Source organism: Alnus glutinosa, chromosome 2 (genome assembly GCF_958979055.1).
Source record: "Alnus glutinosa chromosome 2, dhAlnGlut1.1, whole genome shotgun sequence".
Taxonomy (NCBI): Eukaryota; Viridiplantae; Streptophyta; class Magnoliopsida; order Fagales; family Betulaceae; genus Alnus; species Alnus glutinosa.
The window spans coordinates 22,991,846-23,011,721 of NC_084887.1; the positions used below are offsets into that span (position 1 = coordinate 22,991,846).

The window sequence follows — 19,876 nt, forward strand, 5'->3', positions numbered from 1 at the left end:
TGTGAATCCACCTACACTTGCGTTACACTGGATCAGAGCCTAAGTGTTCACTTGTATGCGCCACACTGGATCGCAACCTTGAGGTCCTACTCTTTTTTTGATGCACTCACCCACACCAGATCAGAACCCAAATCAGCCAAGCTTACAAGAGTTATAGTGCACCTACATGCACTAGATCCGAACCCATCCAATGCGTTTCAAAATTTTAAAAAAATAAAAAAAAAAATAAAAAATAAAAAATAAAAAAAAAGGAAAAAAAAAAAGGCTAATCATATCATGCGCGCCTTGGGCGAGTCGGGTTCAGTGCTCCAACTTGACAACAACCCAAGTGGAGCTCATCTTTTCTTTTTTTTCTTGGCCCGCAGTCAGCCCTTAGTTTGTTTTTGGCCCACAGTACCAATTAATAATCGCCCAATTGGGCTCATCTTTTTTTTCTTTTTTTTTTTTCTTCTTTTTCTTGGCCCGCAGTTGGCCCTAGTCAGTTCTAGGCCCATTGCACCTACAAATAACAGCACAAGTGGGTCATCATTTTTTTTTTGTTCATGGCCCACAATCGGCCCCTTTTCAGTTTTTCGCCCGTTGTCGGCCCCTTTTCATAAAAAAGAAAAAGAAAAGAAGAAGTGGATAATTCATTTTTCAATTTTAGGCTCAAGTCAGCAGTCATCAGTCTTCACCACCAGCTGTCACTTGTTGCTCGCCAACCTCTTGTCTCCTCCGGCAGCATCTGTCAGTCTTCACTACCGACCTTCGTTTTCTATTTTCAAACTCAAGTTTCCAGAATTTTTCACCTTAAGTTTAAGGAGTGATGTTAGAATATATTCTTAATATAATATTATTGATTTATATTTCCTAGTCTAGATCGATTTGTGTTTTCTAATATAAGTTGATTTAGGTTCATTTGTATAGGTCGACTTATTTAACTCTAAGAGTAATGATTCATTGCCACATTTTAATACAACTTTTCACCATCTTGCTTATATGGCAAGATGGTCCTCCACTTTATTTTATTTTTAAAACTTAAAAAGTAGTAGGGGACCATCTTGCCACATAGGCAAGGTGGTGAAAAATTGTATTAAAAGGTGGCAATGAATCATTACTCTACCTGTAAATAGGGACATATGTATTGTAAACAATGAAATTGTTCAGTACAATGCAGCCCTTTGGACTTTATCCTATGAACGTAGGTTATAGACCGAAGCACATAAATTTTCTACCTCTTTTCTTTCTTCTACTATTAGTCCGCTTTTATTCTACCTTAGCTATATACACAAATCTAAACACCATAGTTGCTGATAGCAACTATGGATTCCGTTTAAGTTTTTTTTTACCTTTAATAGTAAATAAATATTAAATTTTAATTCAAAGCTTCCTTTTTTTTTTGAGAGATGATACATGTACTATAAGTGCACTATACATGCATAACATCAAAATACATTGGAGTGAGACTCATACATGTCGGTTCTCCTCGTGTGCCTTAATATTGTGCACTTATAATATACTTGTAATTTGAGCATTTGCCTTTTCCTTTTAGCAAGTACTGATCATGGTGTTTTAGAAAAAGTTGTCTCTTTTTATTTTTTAATAATTTTATAGCATTGCGAGTTTTGATTAATTGGTAGACAGCATGTGTAAAAATTCTTGATAAAGTACAGAGTTGGTGGGATTTGTTTGGTAGCTCATCAGCTTCTAAATTGCATGTGAGGCATGATTCTCATAAATCTCGTAACATATTTGTGTTTTTGGATGTTTCAACTTTCACATTAAATAATCTGAAGAAAATAAGAGATTGGGAGGAGTCAGGACTAATCCCCATTTTGTAGATTATTTTGACAGTATAGAGGTAGTCAAAGCCGTTTTATTTTCCTGTTTAGCAGTGTTTTACTGAATCAATGATTATGGATTTTGGATGTAACTTTTTTTTTTAAAAAAAAAAAAATATAATATCGATCTTTATCGAATAAACTTCGATCGCTATTTTAAAGTTGATATATTTACAATTTAGAATTTTCTAGCGTCTACTGGATGCTGAAAAATGTATAATTAGCCAATATATTTACCATTTATTGGTGGGTTGTAAATGCCAAAAATTAAGGAATTAACGGCGTTCATAAACACAGACAAATTTAGACGTTGTCAGCGTTTATAATTGATATATTTAGAAGCCTATAGAGTTTATACAATGTCGATATCTTTAGACGATGCCAAAGTTTCTAAAATGTTGTCATATTTAGGATTTTTAGGTGTTTAAAAACATTGATAAATTTCAAATTTGTCAGAGTTTTGTGAATGCTAATAAATGTGAAAAATATAAAGTAACTCATACGTGTGTGTGATCAATAATATACTAAAATATAAATACGAAATGTAAAGAAGACAGATATTTTGGTAACGAAGTGGAAACTCTTTATAACAAAGAGAAAAACCACTCCAGGATGGCCAAACCAAAGAAATCTACTAATAGAAGAAATAACTAGCTACAAAGCAGTCGTACTTACATACCTCTCATACAGTAGTTGTACCTTAAATTCTAACACATACCTATATGTGAATGTCTTCCAACCAGACTACCTATCTGAAAGGTTCTTCAATGGACTCCTTTAACTTAGGGCTTTGCCCTAAGTTAGATTTCAGTTAATCAAATCACACACAAAGAAAAACTCTAAGAGAGCTAGCTGATTTTACAATCTCTGCGTAAACAACATTTCTTAGCACACTAGAGTTTTTATGATACCCCTTACAAAAACACTGCCTAGAGGCCTCATTATATAGGCTTCTGAAATCCTAAATCAACACTAACACATATTTCCCTAGGCGGCGTTCGGATTGGGTAAGTGGGCGTCCAAACGTCAAACATCAACCGGCTTCCAAATAAGCATTTCTTCATAAATCTTCAGAAGGCGCGTCTAGACGGCATAACCCTAGCGTCCGGACGGTTACATGTTGTCTTCACCGTTCGCAGCCCTTGGTTTGCTATTCGAACACTGCATTGAACGTGAGCTCTTGGATCTAGGTGTCCGCTAGGCTGTCTGGGCATCTGTGTGAACAAATGTTCCCTGTGGTTGGTGTCTGCTGAGGTGTTCGGATACTTTTTCGAACACTAATGGGCATCCAGACGCTTTATCAGGCGGTCCGAACGGTCACAATGAAAACAACCTTGTTGAGCTGTAAGTGTGTCAGAATCTTCATTGACTTTTGAAAATTGCCTTCTTGGTGATTTGTGACACAAAACTTGTCAAATTATGCCATTTTTATGTTGGAGAAAATATTCTGAATAACTCTAAAAAATTCTCTGAATTACAGTGTTCCTGTTTCAGTAGTACCCTGATATGGTAGTGATATTTGTCAACAGAATATAGCCAATAAACTAACAAAATGAACACCACTATTTTACAGTCGTTTTTTAAGTATTCACCGGCGGCTGAATTAAACGTCAACAAAGTATATTTACCACCATTTTACAAGTGCTAGTAAATTAAAAAAATATGAGCCGATAAATATTGTTAATATTTCTCGGTGATGTACTTATGCATCAGTCTTTTGTTTTTCCCGACACCTTGTTTGCAGACGACCTTATGCACCGGCAAATAAGCGCCTGAACGCGATTGAGATTTTCTCTATTTTAACGAGTTAGGCTAGCAAAACGGCTTCTTTTTTCTTTTTTCTTTTTTTTTTTGTGTCAATAATTGGTAGTTGAAGAGGGTTGAGCGTGATAGTTGACAATTTGTAGAAACCATGTATAAATATATGAAAGGTAAGAGTTAGGCGTAATTAACCCTTTTTATTTCCATAGCTCTTTATTTTCAAGGAGAAATTAGACTACAATTATTGACCCTAAAGCTCGGGTGAGATAAGTGGAATATCAAGGCAGCAGAAGGGCCATGGTTAGGCTTACTGTAGGCCAAAGGCCTAATTTTTATTTTTTTATTTTTTTATTATTGGGATTTCCAACCCACCCTATCTTTTCCTGAATAAATAAAATTGACTAATAACAAGTAATTAAAGCATAATTTATTTTCTTAATCCTGATGAAACTAGACTTTGAGATTGATTACCACGTGCTAGCTTCAACTGCTCAAGCCACAAGGAAGATTGAGACTTTGCTCATTTTGTTTAATGTCAATGCAATTTGCACCGTTTAAACAAGTAAAAGTCAATTTGATTGGTTGAATTTCATTTTCAACTCGTATGCATTTCTGATATTTTTTTAAAATTAGTTAGAGTATTCATAATGGGTTATGTATAACCCACTCTATATCTATAATAGATAACATAACTGAAAAAACCCTCCTCCATCTTATTCTCTACTCCATATCCAAAATACATTTAACGGACATTTGTGAACAGTGCAATTGTTCACACATGTATGAATATTCTATTATTAAAAGTCTGCACTTTTCTCTCTCATTCTCTTCTTTCTCCTTCTTTTTATTCCTTTTCATTTCCCTACCGACGCCAGACGCCAGCCTCTACCTTTCCATCATTTTCATTGAACGGTTGAAGCATCTTCTTCCGGATCGGTCAAACGAAGGGTAGCGTGAAAATGGGGATTTTGAGAGATTGGAGCGGAGAGATCGGCGCCCTGAATCGGTCACGGGGCGGTCGTGTAAGAGGCTGGCGGGGATAGAAGGAAGCAGTTTTGGGCTGGGGAGTCCAGGTCGGATTAGGTAGAAGACTCAGTACGTTCCGAGACGAAGACGAGGGTTTCGTTGTCGTCGTCGAGGAACTGGGCGTTGAAGTTGATGGAGATGCCATCAATGAGACGGTGGTCAGAGCTTAGAGTGGCTGTGGGGTCGGTGGAAACCATGGGCCGTCGACGAAGATGATTCACCGTGGGTTGATTTTGATTTTGATTTTCCGGTGGGTTGATTTTGATTTTGATTTTGATTCACCGGTTGGTTGATTATGGTGCGGTGAATTACGGTGTCTATTGTTTGATGTTTTCGGGTTTTAAAGCTTGAAATGGTGAGAAAGTGCAGATTGTTTGTTTGATGAAATACCTGTAAGGGGTAGGTACGAGGTTTTAACAAAAAAAAAAATAATAATAAAAAAAAAATATTATTTTGATAAAATAGATAGAAATTTAAATAATCGGATGGAAAGTAATTTTAAAGGTGGTTATCTAAACTAACAAAAAGTAGATTTTAATTATGTAAATTAGATTGAAATTTAGATCAACCGATGTGGATGCTCTTAGCGGTATCAACGAATCAAGATTAGGCAATGTGGAAGATATTCCATCAGAGACGGTGGGAAAGTGGATGAGAATCCTACATGTGCTACGCTAGCTCTCAGACATAATCCTAGAAAGAATCAAATCCAACAAAATTAAGTGTGCCAATTTTATTTTTTTTATTTTTATTATTTTTATTATTATTATTATTATTATTATTATTATTATTATTATTATATATTTTAACTTTATTCAAAATTACGAATATCCGAAAAAAAGTATAAAAATTATGTTTGAAAAAATGAATTAAATTGAATGTATTTTAAATAAATATATTTTAAAAAAGAAAAAAATTGTAAAAAAAATTGGAAAAATAAAAATAAAAGTTAAATTTTTTAATTGGGTTGAAAAGAAACTAAGGAGCGTGATTTCTAAAAAAGAAAAGAAGAGGGTTGAGTTGAGAAAGGTTCGTAAACATCATCTAAGATTCCGAAGAATTAATGTTCCACAAGATTGGAGAGTTTTTGGTCAGGATATGTTAGACATTCATTCTTTAACTAGATTTTATTCATCTCCATACAATCAAATTTTAAATCTATTATTGAATTTGTTGGATTTAATGTAGGTCCCATAAATCCAATGATAAATTTGAAAATGAAATGGGTAGGGGATAGATTTATATCATTTCTCTTCTTTGGTCTCTCTCCAATGAAACTTTTTGAAAGCAAAATTATAAAATTGGTTTCCGCCAAAAAGAAATTTCGTATAAAGTGGGTTGTGAGAAATTTTTACAAACTAATTTTTCAAAGTAACATGTGTCTTTTAAGTATGTGAGAAGTACACACTTTCTTATTAATGCTATTAAAAAATATGTGTTTCTCACATACTAATGCTCCATTTGTTTTGACGTAAAATATTTTTTTGAAAACGTGTTTCCTATTTTTCGGTGTTTGGTACGACCAAAAATCGTAGTCAAACCGAAAATATTTTTTGTTTACCATGAAAATCTTCTTTAATTTTCGTAAAATAGTTTTCCTTTTTTAAAACCATGAACCATTTCTGCGTTTGAGCTTTTCCTTCTCGCACGCACTCTCGCTTGTGGATCTTCGACTGCCAGAATCCGTTACCGAGCTTTGCCAGAATCCACAACTGGCCATTGGAGTTCGCTGAAATCTACAACCGAACTTCACCAATTGCTGCCGGAAGCTAATAGAGTTCTTCAGGACCACCACTGCCAGCCATCGAAGGTCTTGAAATCCACCACCGCCCGCCACCGAAAATTGCTAGAGGTCACTGGAATCCACCATCGGAGTTCGCTAGAGGTTGTCGAAAGTCATCGGCCGTTTTTATACGCCGACAGAGGTCATCGTTCATTGCCAGCCTTGGCTAATTTTTCGTACAAGCCAAATGTCAAAAAATGTTTTAAGCTAAAATCATTGTTTTGAAAATTAATTTTTTTGAAAATATTTTATATCGAAACAAACAAAACTTAAAAAACACACGTTTTTTTAAAAAGTTGATTTATAAAAACTTTCTTACAAATCAATTTGTAAAAAATTTATGTCCGTTACAAAATTACCGATAGCTAATTTTGTTCTTATTGGTATTTGGTATATAGCTAAATATGCGACAAAATGAATGAATGAAAGAATATTGGTCCATTTGGACATACATCAAACCACGTGGAAATTATTTTGGTGAATTCAGAATGTGATGTGAATGCAATTTGAAGGGCAATGCCGATGCTGAGAGCAGTTTGGATTTTATGATCAGCAATAACAACCACGAGACAACAACTAATTATAAAATCAAACAAGTTGGTTATTAGGTCTAATCAACTTTGTTGGTTTATGGTTCAAATTAATCTGTCTCTTTGACTCTTTGACACGTGTTTCAGGTGTCCATGAACACAAACGTGGGTCCGTAGGCGTGCTGACTCAGTGACACATTCACAGACTTGCTACAAATGATTCATGTTTCCCGTCAAGAAAAATGATAAAATTACGATCCTTGCACAACTATTTCACAACCCTAAAACACATTAAGTGGGATTCACATGCATGAGTCCCACCTCATATATTTTAGTTGTGAGATAGTTGTGCAATATGGATTGTGCATGAATTACTTTCCTAATTTTTTTTAGCTATATATTAATATCAACTGCGTATGGCTTTATTTATTTATTATTATAAATAATACTTACATGCGGGCAGCAGGAGAATTAAGGTGATTTACATTGATTAAGCATGAAAATTTTCATCATGCCTAACATATATATACCTAATCACTTCAAAAAATTCTTAAAGTGATTCAACCACCATCCTAATCTTTACTAACTTGAAAACACATGCACTTGAAATAATTGTCGCAGAGCACGAGAGACCAACTAGTCATTAGTCATTAGGGCATGTAATCTATCCTTTGCTAATATTGAGCTGTTTCCTAATTGACTTCTCTACTAATATGCTTTGCAAGCAAAGATCATAATTCCATCCAATTTTATTTAGATTTATTTTTAAGAAGCTCTTACAAAATTACAATTATACCCCAAAAATATTGCCTAAAAAACAAAATTAAACTACAATATATATATATATATATATATATATATATATATATATATATATATATATATACATCTTTTAACAATTTTTTTTATTTGGAGTATAATTTTAATTCTATGAGAGTTTTGGGGGGTAAAAAAAGATGAAATTTGTACGAAATTGGATGGAATAATCTATTTGATACTGACGAAAAACATAAGGAGCAAAAAGATAACTTGAAAAGACCATAAGCAATTTGATAATAACCAAAACCACAAGGACTAATGAAGTAGGATAAATATGGCTTTTAAATGCATGGTTAGGGTTTACATCGCTTGATTAGGGTTCTACGTGTAAGACTAAAACTTCTAGTGTGATATATGTCTAACACTAGAGAGGATGATTGCAATGATGTGAATATTAAGATGTCCAAGACTGAGGATGAGCATCCGATCGAGGTAAGTACATGCTTACAACAGTTAAACTCTTTTAATATACAAATGCGATATATGTATTCTTTATAAATTGTTAGATATTCCATACATGATGTTACTTGAAATGAATCTTGTTATGAGCCCAATATTTCTATCAAACAATTATAATTGCAAATGAGGAATAATTTATAATAATTGAATATATATAATGTGGATCGTTATGTACGGATGACAGACACATATGTATATTGGCTTGACCAAATGGTCTTGAGATTTATGTTTATTATATGGCCTTGAATCCAATAATTTTATAGATGATCAGTACAACTATGTTTGATTGGTGTTCATTATAGATGGCATTTTTATTAGTGTGGGCTACCCAGGGTCGAACCTGGTCGAGCTATTAGTTAATGACGGTATGCGTGCTTGATTGAGTACCGGTGTCGTACTACAGGTCTTCGAGACAGAGCAAACCCTATCAAGAATGGGTAGGGCACGAATAAACCATATATAGTATATTATGTATAAGATTTCAACTAACATGATTTATGCATTAAAAAATATGTTAATTGTTCCTGAAATTATCCTTACTTTGTTTTAAATAAATGCATTTTCCTCATTGGCATAATAGCATAGGCAACACTTGTCAATTTTGGAAAACCCATGACATTCTTAATTTCCAAAGTTTAAGTAATACAATTTGATAGCTGAGACTTCTCGCATAACAAGTTCCGTAATAATTTACTTATTAAGTCATGGACTTACACAGTTACTTTTTCATATGTGAAGTGCTTCCATGTTTTGAAGATTAGCAAGTTTAATGGAGTGGGGATTAGGGCATTTTGCTGGGCTAAAGATGTTGAGTGAACGGCTTATCTAGTTAGATTTATGTAGATTAGTTAGATGATGTTAATTATTATAGTTATGTTTCTTTTGTAGCTCTGTGTTTCTATTTGATGATAGTGAATAAATTATCGAATTTATTTTAGTTTGACTCAAATTATTATTATTCAATTTTTTCCAATATTTTTTTTTCCAGATAATTAGTGTTTAAGATATTAAATACAAGTTAATTAGTGTAGATGCATTACAAGTAACACTCCACTTTGAGTTAATTACCATAATTAATTACTTTTGAGAGCGTTACAATATGATATTAGAGCATTCAGCTATTGTGTTAATCATTCAATACCAGAAATGATTTTTTACTAAGGAAATGCTTTAGTCATATGATTTTTATGTTTTCAGTAACGTGTTAATCATGAAAGAAATTATTTTTAGCAAAGCAACTTTTAGGATTTTAGTAAGATGATATTTATTTATGAAAAAAAAAAATTTTGAAAAATGGTATTCTTTTATGTTTTCAAAAAAATGTTGAAGTGTTTACAAATTATTGTTTTTAAATCGCACATTTTTAAATCATTGAAAATTGCAAACCCAAACAGATCCTCACCCTTCCACCTATAAATGTGTAAATTATATGAGAATATAAATGTTATTATGCTATGTTTTATGATTATGTTCTATGAGAACTTCAAACTATGGTATATTCATATTCAATTAAAAATAAATTAAATTAAAATTTTCACTGCTCTCGCAATATTGTGGTCTAATTATTGATGAGGCTTATTTCTCACGTAGCATGACAAATGTGTATTAGAGATCAGTGTCACAGCTTGTTGTTCAACTATCAACAAGGATTAAAGCAGCCAAAATTAGGCACGTAAAAGGAATACTGAATTATCATTGTTAGATTATTACGGTCAAATCACATTAGTTTCTTGTTTTATTTCTACCTTTTCCTGTTTTTTATTCATTTATTTTATATTTTATCAATCACAATCACAATCAAAAAAACATGAAAATGGAATTCAGTGCAAACCCAGTCCCATTTAAATGAATAGATAGTGATCCATGGTTTTATTTTTTTTTTATCTATTTTTTTTTTTAACTTCACAAAACCCCCTAACTTCCACTCAATTTGGAACTATCTCCAAAGTTTAAAAACTCTTAATTTCACTTCTCAATATTTAATAAAAAATCTTAACGAATGCCTGAGAATGATTACAATACTCTCACTTTTTTTTTTTTTTTTTTAAAAAAAAAAAATAAATAAAAAAGTAGGCTGATTCGTGGGTGACCCACTGTTGTGGATCACTGGACCCGCAGCAGCTGGGTCACAAGGTGACCTAGTATCTGCTGTGGCTTAGCAGATCCAAAGCTATGGGTCAACTTTTTTTTAAAAAAAAAAATTAATTTAAAATTAAGGATAAATTTAGAATTTTATAAAGTTTCAGGGGGTATAAAGGTCATTTTATTTTTTCTGCCACATAAAAACGCTAACAGGGAGAAGACATTGAGTTAAATTAAAAATTTGAAGGGTGAAATTGAGAGTTTTTAAACTTTAAAGGGGTAGTTTCAAAATTGAGTGAAAGTTAAGGAAAGTTTTGAAAATTTTATTTATTTATTTTTTGAAGCATAATAATGCTCCGAAGCTACGAATTTGTTCCATTCTTCTCTGAATCATTGCTTAGCCCTCTTTTTCCCATACGCCCCTAAAACGTGTCAAAATAAAATATGATAATTGCCACAAAAACAGATTCCATGCACACTCACATACACTTTCTTGTTCAGAAGCTTTACTTTATGCCATTTTTTTGTTCTTAATCTCTCTCTCTGCCTAAGAACTCTGCCTCCTTTACATGAAAAATGGCAGCACCATCACCTCTTTCTCACCCTGTGCCTCATCTAATTCATAACCTCCTTCTCTACCTGTAAACCCCTTATCGTAATAAACTTGGGTTCGTTTTTTTTTTTTTTTTTTTGGGGGGGGGGGGGGGGGGGCGGGGGTGGAGGTGTGGGGGGTGGGATCTTTGTTCTTGTTTATGGGGGCTGGTTTCTCTGGGTTTGCGGCAGGGAGTAATGGAGGCTGTCCTCCAACGAAACCCAGTCTTGGTGACGTGCCGGAGAATTGTATCTCATCCATTCTCATGTACTTGGATCCACCGGAGATCTGTAAATTGGCACGATTGAACCGGGCTTTCCGTGGCGCTTCTTGGGCTGATTTTTTGTGGGAGTCGAAGTTGCCTTCAAATTACAAGTTTCTCGTCACTAAAATTCTTCATGAAGACCCCCAGAAGTTGGTTAAGAAAGAGATTTATGCAAGATTGTGCCGACCCAATCGCTTTGATAATGCCACCAAGGTACACCTCTCTCTCTCTCTCTCTCTCTCTCCGGTCACTGATGACTGATTAGCAACAAAATGAACCAACTTGATCAGTGTAGATGGTTGTTTTAAAAAAGAATAACTTAAGAAAAATCTTTTTTGCTTAGGAAGTGTGGTTGGACAAAAGAAGCGGTAAGCTTTGTATCTCAATTTCGTCCAAGGCATTGAGGATAACGGGGATAGATGATCGAAGATACTGGAATTTCATTCCAACTGGGGAGTCCAGGTGATCACAGATTCTATTTTATGTTACTGTTTTTATTGGATATATATATATATATATATATATATATATATATATCAATGGCTCTTCTTGCTCATTGGAAGACCAATTTCGTAGTTATTCAAGTTTTTAATTCTTCCCGGATCTGGGTTTGTTTCTAAAGACTGATTTTATTTTTATTTTGGCTTTCAAGATGATCTAGAAACCATGATCATAACTTCTCTTTAGAAGTTTTAATTAGTAAATTTCTCTCAACAAAATCCCCTTTCTATTGGCATAAAATTTATTTAAAAAACAAAAAATAAAAATAAATTGCAGATAGTTATTATAAATACTTTTTGTTTTAGGCAAAAGTAACCAAAAAGTACTGCATGCCAAGCAGAAAGTTAATAAAAACATTGACAATGAAAAAGTCCTTGCTTTATTTTATATATATATTTTTATACAACAATAATTTTGCTTTATCCCTTTCAAAATTCTATTATAGTCAAATGGAATTCTTTTTTCTTTGTATATCCTAAGATCGGGAGATTAAAAAAAAAAAAAAAAAAAACATAATTTTTCAAATTCTAATAATATTTTAATTGAATTTACCTTTGCCTTCCACATGACAATATATAATATGTCACAGACTCACAAGCATGAGAAAGAGTGCAAGCATTTGCACTCTAGAATAACGACCCACAAATTAACACTTGTTCATATTTCAAATTAAGTAGTTTTCAATTCTATTTATTTATTCGATAACTTGCCTTTTGGCCAAAGTATTCTTTTCCCTCTAATCCATTTTCTTGTTAGATTTGCCTTGTCTTGAGAATGACATAAAATTAATATTAAAAAATATATTTTATTGCAAAATGTTCAACCTTTTTGTGGGATTAATTAATCGTCCAACAGGTTGAAGCATTTCAAGCTATGAATATATAATTTCCTCTGTTTTATACATTCATTTATCTCAACCCAATAAAAAAAATATTTAAGGAGTGTTTGGATGCCGTGTCAAACTGCATTTTTTAATTTAAAACGCGAAACATTGTATAATAAATAGAGTTTGTTGTCACTTTCTCTTGCAATCTTATCTTAACATGTTGCCCAAACTGTGTACTAACTTTTCTTCATTAACTAATCTAGGGATAGCTAATGACTCTTTCTTTCAAAAGAAAAATATGACTCCCACTAAATTTAATAATTGTAAACTTGACATCATAAATTCATAAAAATGGTTAACACAAATTTCATTAGAACACATTTCCTACAAGGAAATTTAAATTGACCCGCATGTTACATGTTGGAACAAGTGTCTCATATTCTCTCAGGTATAAAGAGTAATGCGATATGCTAGTATAGATGCCAGTTGTCGGGGTAAGTTATGGGGGTAGGGGGCAACGTTCTCTTAGTACAGTACATGGTATTTTGGAATTTTTTAAAATACGTCCATACAATTAGGATTTTCTTATAAGTATGATATGCTGTAATTTTAAACATATATTGAAATATATCCGAACACCTGTGAACGTAAACACATTGTCGAACCACGTAAATTTGTGTCTTGATTTTGCCTTGTTCTCTCTTTTTGATTCCATAGCAACGTCAGATATATTATATTAAACGATCAGTTTTTATTAAACTAAAACTTTTGGATGATTAAATTATCATTTTCTTTGATGCGTAGATTCCACACAATTGCATACCTTCAACAAATTTGGTGGGTTGAAATAGTTGGAGAGATAGAGTTGGAGTTTCCCCAGGGGAAGTATGGGCTATTCTTCAGGCTTCAGCTTGGCAAAGCCTCCAATAGATTTGGTCGGAGGGTCTGTAACGTTGATCAAGTACATGGTTGGGACCTTAAACCTGTCCGGTTCCAGCTATCAGCATCCAACGGTCAGCGTTCGATTTCAGAATGTTATTTGCATGGAGCAGGCAACTGGGTTGATTATCATGTGGGTGACTTCGTTGTCGACGACCCTAACACGCCCACCAAGGTCAACTTTTCGATGATCCAGATTGATTGCACACACACCAAAGGTGGTCTTTGTGTAGACTCCGTGATGATACGTCCAAGTGAGATTAGAGAAAGATTAAAGCAGTTTTAGGCTTTAATTTCAGCTAATTTTAATGGCACCTGCTGCTGACACGTTGCACAGATCGAGTTTGGGCAGCACTAACAGAAATCCGTAAAGTAGTAGATTTGTTCTTTTTTTTTTTTTTTTTTTTTTCAAATGTTATTCTTTGGTGGTCTTTGTTACTCATTTAGCAACAATATTGTTAAAGCCTGTCTCGTTGTAAAGGAAAATTGGGGCAGTGTGAATTGTTTACTGGTCTGTTTGATTGTTTACAACAAGATTTAGTGTGAATTGTCTACTAGCTAAAAATTCTAATAGAGAATTTGGGGCATTATTATCATCTACCCCGTGAGCTATTTTTCGTTTTTTATTTAACGAAAAACCCTAACCGCAGGGCTAAGTGAAAGAGGCTAATAGTTTAGGAGGGCAATTGCAACTTTTTAAAGTTCGAAGAATATTTGCAATTGATTAGAAAAAAGTTTAAATATGGTAAGTGTAATTTGGCCTTTTATCTTTCTTGTTTTGGCGTGGATTATGGAAATGGTTAATTTCAAGCGAGCTACACTTTGGGGTGGTCATGGATTGAGATTAATTTTCAGCAATTTGGAGTCCAAATTGCTAGCAATTTATGTAATGATTATGAGAGAGCTCCTATAAGACTCTCTTACTTAAATAAATTTTGAGTTGTCCAATCACTTACCTGGACATGTGGGTTTTATATGAGCTCTCTCACAATTGCTAGTAATTTAGAAAGCAAATTACCAGAGATTTTAATCTGATGGTTAGTGGTTACCACCCTTGTAGTGATCGAAAAACACCCATGTTGCCCATATCATTACAAAGTAATGCTACACACATTCTTATTCTCAAAACTTTTGACGTAATTTTTAAAATCAGCATTAAATTAAGATTTAATTATTATTAAATTTTAATCTAATAACGATTTTAAAAGTCACCTTAACATGAATAGGAGAGTATGAAAGTAAGAGTGTCGAGCTTGTCTTCTTCACCGATATCAGTAACTTTTCTCCGGCCAAAACTCGATATGACTACTTAGGAACATTCAATCTCTGTGTGTCTATTTACCAAAATAAAAAATTAATAATAAATTTGTGCGGCAGGTGTGAGACTTCCATGGACCTTTGGGTGTTTAAGTATTTCCATCCATTAACCTCACAAGTTTTGCCGAATTTTTTACTCCATTTTTTGTCACTTTTTTGTCCAAGAAATTAACAGAATATATGCACAAAGTCACGTCGTTAAAAACATTTTATATTTTTTATTATCTCCAAAAAAAAAAAGAAAAAAAAAGAGTGATGTTACTACCAAAAGTTAAGCCTCCAGTTGAATGAATGAATTATGATGATTTTACATAGATACTATGTATCACATTAGTGTTCACATAAATGATCGATTAATCATTTTAAAATATAGCATAAATGTGAATAGCACTTTCCTTCGACCGAAACAAATTGTATAACCTATCGAGTTAGGACTTGTTTGTTGACGACACTTTAGTAAGTCATTTATTCGAGCTTTAGTAAGTCATTTATTCGAGCTGCATCAGAACGTGTTATTGATGCCTTTGCTGAAGAGGCTCTAAGTAGCTCCTCTGGAGGACTTACGTCAATATAGCTTGCTGACACTTAGGGCTGTAAATGAACCGAGTCGAGCCGAGTTCGAGCTTTTTTGGACCTGCTCGAATTTTTTTTAGCCTGTTTGAACTCGACTCGTGAGCTCGAAAAATTTTGAAAATTCTGTTCGAAGCTCGGCTCGTTAAGGATTTTTGAAGTTCGAACTCGGCTCAAACTCGTTACATATTTTTGAAATGAACGAGCTCGAGCTCGGGTTTTTTTTGGGTACTTTCAAGCCATTATAACAAGCATTTCAAGTTTTTAACATTCAATTTTAAAGCAATTTAAAACATGTAAATTTAAACCGAAACATTGGAAGTTTTACATTGATTCAAACATTCATAATGTTAACAAGCTATCAAACTTACAACTTAATATTTAAACTTAAAACTTACAAATTACAAATTACAATAACTTCCAAATAACAAATTACATTAATTTACAAATTACAACTTACAAAATACAAATTAAAAATTACAAACTACAAACAACAAATTAAAACTTACAAGTTACAACTCACTTCATAAAGCCAACATTCAACAAGAAATTCCTACAACTTAATATTTAAACTTAAAACTTACAATTTACAACTTAAAACTTACAAATTACAAATTACAAATTTACAACAACTTCCAAATAACAAATTACATTAATTTACAAATTACAACTTACAAAATACAAATTAAAAATTACAAACTACAACAACAAATTAAAACTTACAAGTTACAACTCACTTCAATGACTTCATAAAGCCAACATTCAACAACAAATTCTAGATTACACATTCTCAAGAGTTCCAACATTAAAAAAAAGGCAATATACAAGAATTCTCAAGAATTCCAAGTATTGCAATTTTCCAACACATCCAAGTATCCATCAATGATCTATCCAAGCTTTAAGCTAACAAGATTTTCAAGATTTTCAAATTTCCAAAACATCCAAATATACAAACATAGAAAACAACATGAACTAGAAATCTAAGTTATCTAAGTTCTAATTTCTAACAATAAACTAGCAAGTCTAGCATTCACAAAAACAAATCCAGTAGCATTTCCATGTGGATGGATAGTCTCCATCTCAAGAATTCCAACAAAAACTAGTCAATAGTTAACCTACCAAGGCTGCCAGCTTGCAAAGCTTCAAGCTAACAATATAACATCTTAACATACACAAAATAACATAAACTAGTAAACTACACAGTCTACACTACATAACACAAGCATTAAAAAAAATTAAGTCCAATTGTCAAGCTTACAAAATAAACAAGTTCAAATACATGGCACTATGGCAGTGCAGCAAATCCCCCAGGAGGCAAGGATTAACTTCTTCACCTGTTTATTACACATTTACAAGAGAAAAAGAAAAAATTAGTAAGAAATTAATAATTATAATAATAATAAAAAAAAAAGCATGTAAACAGAACATAATCAATGTATAACCAGTGTATAAATGAGTCTAAAATTACCATTAAATAAAGTATAATCAACTTACCATGAGCTTACAAAATACTAACAAAAACTTCCCCCAAATACAACACTTCCAGAATAGTTCCAATCCACTTCCATACCAAGTATCTGCTTAAACCAAACAAAAAAATAGATGAGTTATTTTTTTCAAGGCAAAGTATAGAATAGCAAAATAAAATATATATATATATATATATATATATATATATATATATTAGAATTTGGTTTCATTAACTATAACAAATAAAATGCTCCACAATCCAGCATTAAGGTAAGTCAATTTCCACCAAAGAAGGTTCATCCAACTACAAAAAAACAAAGAACATTGGTTACTAACTTACTATTTATTTAAGGGAAAAAATAAACTCATTTAACAACACACAAAATACTAACAAAAACTTCCTCCAAATACAACACTTCCAGAATAGTTCCAATCCACTTCCATACCAAGTATCTGCTTAAACCAAACAAAAAAGTATATGAGTTATTTTTTTAAGGCAAAGTACAGAATAGCAAAATAAATAAATAAAAAATATATTAGAATTTGATTTCATTAACTATAACAAAGAAAATACTCCACAATCCAGCACTAAGGTAAGTCAATTTCCACCAAAGAAGGTTCATCCAACTACAAAAAAAAAAAAAAAAACAAAGAACATTGGTTACTAACTTACTATTTATTTAAGGGAAAAAATAAACTCTTTTAGCAACACACAAAATACTGACAAAAACTTCTCCAAATACAACACTTCCAGAATAGTTCCAATCCACTTTCATACCAAGTATCTGCTTAAACCAAACAAAAAAGTAGATGAGTTATTTTTTTCAAGGCAAAGTACAGAATAACAAAATAAATAAATAAAAAATATATTAGAATTTGATCTCATTAACTATAACAAAAGAAATACTCCACAATCCAGCACTAAGGCAAGTCAATCTCCACCAAAGAAGGTTCATCCAACTACAAAAAAACAAAGAACATTGGTTACTAACTTACTATTTATTTAAGGGAAAAAATAAACTCATTTAGCAACACACCTACAAATTATAATACTCACATTAGAAGATTTAATAAGTCCATGTAGTGCTCGAACCCAATCAGCTCCACACAGCAGAATCTCAACAGTTTTAGTAGATAAAGATGCATGATAGGGATCAATGATCATTCCACCAGCATTAAAATGTTGATTCCGAACTCACTGTAGTGATAGGAATTGAAAGGATGTCCCGTGCCATCTTAGATAAAATGCGGTACTTAAGTTGATTGGATTTCCACCACTCCAAAGCATCAAACTTCAAATCAGCACCCTCATCACAGATATAAACATCTTCTTCCAAATATATTTCCAGATCCGACTTCACAGGTTGAAAGGTATCAACACTTTTTACAAAAGAGTTAAACATAGCCATTCCACTTTTAGTGCTCCTTTGAACACCACTAAATGAACCATTACTTGAAGATGAAGCAGAATTAGAATTACTTTGATGCCCACGGTTTGGGGCAACAGATAAGTTGTGGGCATCAACATACTCACCATACAACTCATTTAAGATACTATGTACCTTTTCAACATTTCTAGTGGCTTCGGGCTCTTCATAAATTTCAGGAAAACAAAATTGTACAAGTTTCAACTTAAACTTTGGATCCAAAACAGCACTAATAGCCATGAGCAGATTGCATTCCCCCCAGTATTTATCAAATTTCAAATACATTTTTTCTGCCATTGTTCTTACATAAACATTGGCATCCTTAGATTTTTTACCCAACACATCTCTTATTCTCCAAACCTCAGGAAGAAATAAATTAGAAGTTGGGTAATTATTCCCTGATACTATCTTTGTCACCTCATTAAAAACCTCTAAAACATGACAAACATTCTCAACTTTAATCCAATCATCAACACTTGGCACCCAACGAAAGCTTTGATCCCTATCTTCATACCTTGGGAACACCTCCCTAAACTCTAATGCAGTAGACAATATCATATAAGTGTTATTCACCTAGTAGAAACATTTAAAATCAGTTTCTTATAGGACAATTGTAACTGCTTTGCAATTTCAGAAAATTGCTTCAACCTACCCTCCGATGCAACTATATACTTTATACCATCCCTAACACAATCCACAATATCTCCAATTTGGCTAATACCATCTTGCACCAACAGATTAGTAATATGAGCACAGCAACGTACATGAAAGAGTTGTCCCTTAACAGCTAATGTCTTTTTCAAAGAAAAATCATCTTTTAAAATTCGAATGGCCACATCATTGTTTCTTGCATTGTCTACTGTTATTGTAGATACCTTATTCTCAATTTCCCACTCAATGAAACTCTTTTGAAGTGCATCAGCAATTATAACACCACTATGAGGGGGTGAGACATTAAAAAAGTTCAAAACACGTTTTTGTAAATGCCACCAAGAATCAACAAAATGACATGTAACTACCATATAAGACACTCTCTGACCTGAGGTCCACATATCAGTAATTATGTTTACTTTGTTAACATTTCTCAACAAATTTTTCAGCTTCTTTTTCTCTATTTCATAGGTAGATATACAATCACTTTTAGCAGTTGCACGTGATATCTTTTGCCAATAAGGAGTGTTAGCCCTCATAAACTTGTTAAACAAAACATGTTCCACTACCATAAAAGGATACTCATGGTAAAGTATCATATGAGAAGCAAGCTCTCGTACCTTCTTATGATCATAAGTAAAACATGATGCGGAGCCCACACTGCTACAATCAGAGTCAAATGTAATCACCTTCTGCTTCTTGCTAGCTGCTATGCGTGGAATGCAGCTATTCAAGTGCCTATGAAATTGAGTTGTGGCGCCCGAAGCAGGAATGCCAATGATAGATTTACAGTGAATGCACTGAGCTTTCTTCATACCAAATTGTAGTAATTCCTTAAAGTCATTCCAAATTGGAGAGGTCCTCTTCCTTGGCTTCCTTTCATAAGCATGCTTTTGAGGATCATTACCCTCATGAACCTCCTCAGCCGCATAAGCACTTTTCCCACTGGGGATATGCTGGACAGCATCTCCATCAGGTGATTCAAGACTTGTAAGTCCATCATCATCATCTGATGCAATATTCATCAGATTTAGGTTC

General features: G+C 33.1%; 2 protein-coding genes across 2 annotated transcripts; one reads left to right on the forward strand and one right to left on the reverse strand.

The window, feature by feature from the left end:
- The first annotated feature begins 11,010 nt into the window (after window positions 1-11,010).
- Window positions 11,011-13,917, forward strand: LOC133860872 (F-box protein PP2-A13). Its single transcript, XM_062296507.1, has 3 exons — window positions 11,011-11,350; window positions 11,481-11,599; window positions 13,269-13,917. Exons 1-3 carry the CDS (start codon window positions 11,033-11,035, stop codon window positions 13,687-13,689), a joined length of 858 nt encoding a protein of 285 aa, XP_062152491.1. The 5' UTR covers window positions 11,011-11,032; the 3' UTR covers window positions 13,690-13,917.
- Window positions 13,918-17,139: 3,222 nt separating this feature from the next.
- LOC133860187 (uncharacterized) lies at window positions 17,140-19,876 on the reverse strand. Its single transcript, XM_062295836.1, has 2 exons — window positions 19,459-19,876; window positions 17,140-17,213 (listed from the first exon to the last, which is right to left on the reverse strand). The coding sequence occupies exons 1-2, from the start codon at window positions 19,861-19,863 to the stop codon at window positions 17,148-17,150; spliced, it is 471 nt and encodes a 156-aa protein (XP_062151820.1). The 5' UTR covers window positions 19,864-19,876; the 3' UTR covers window positions 17,140-17,147.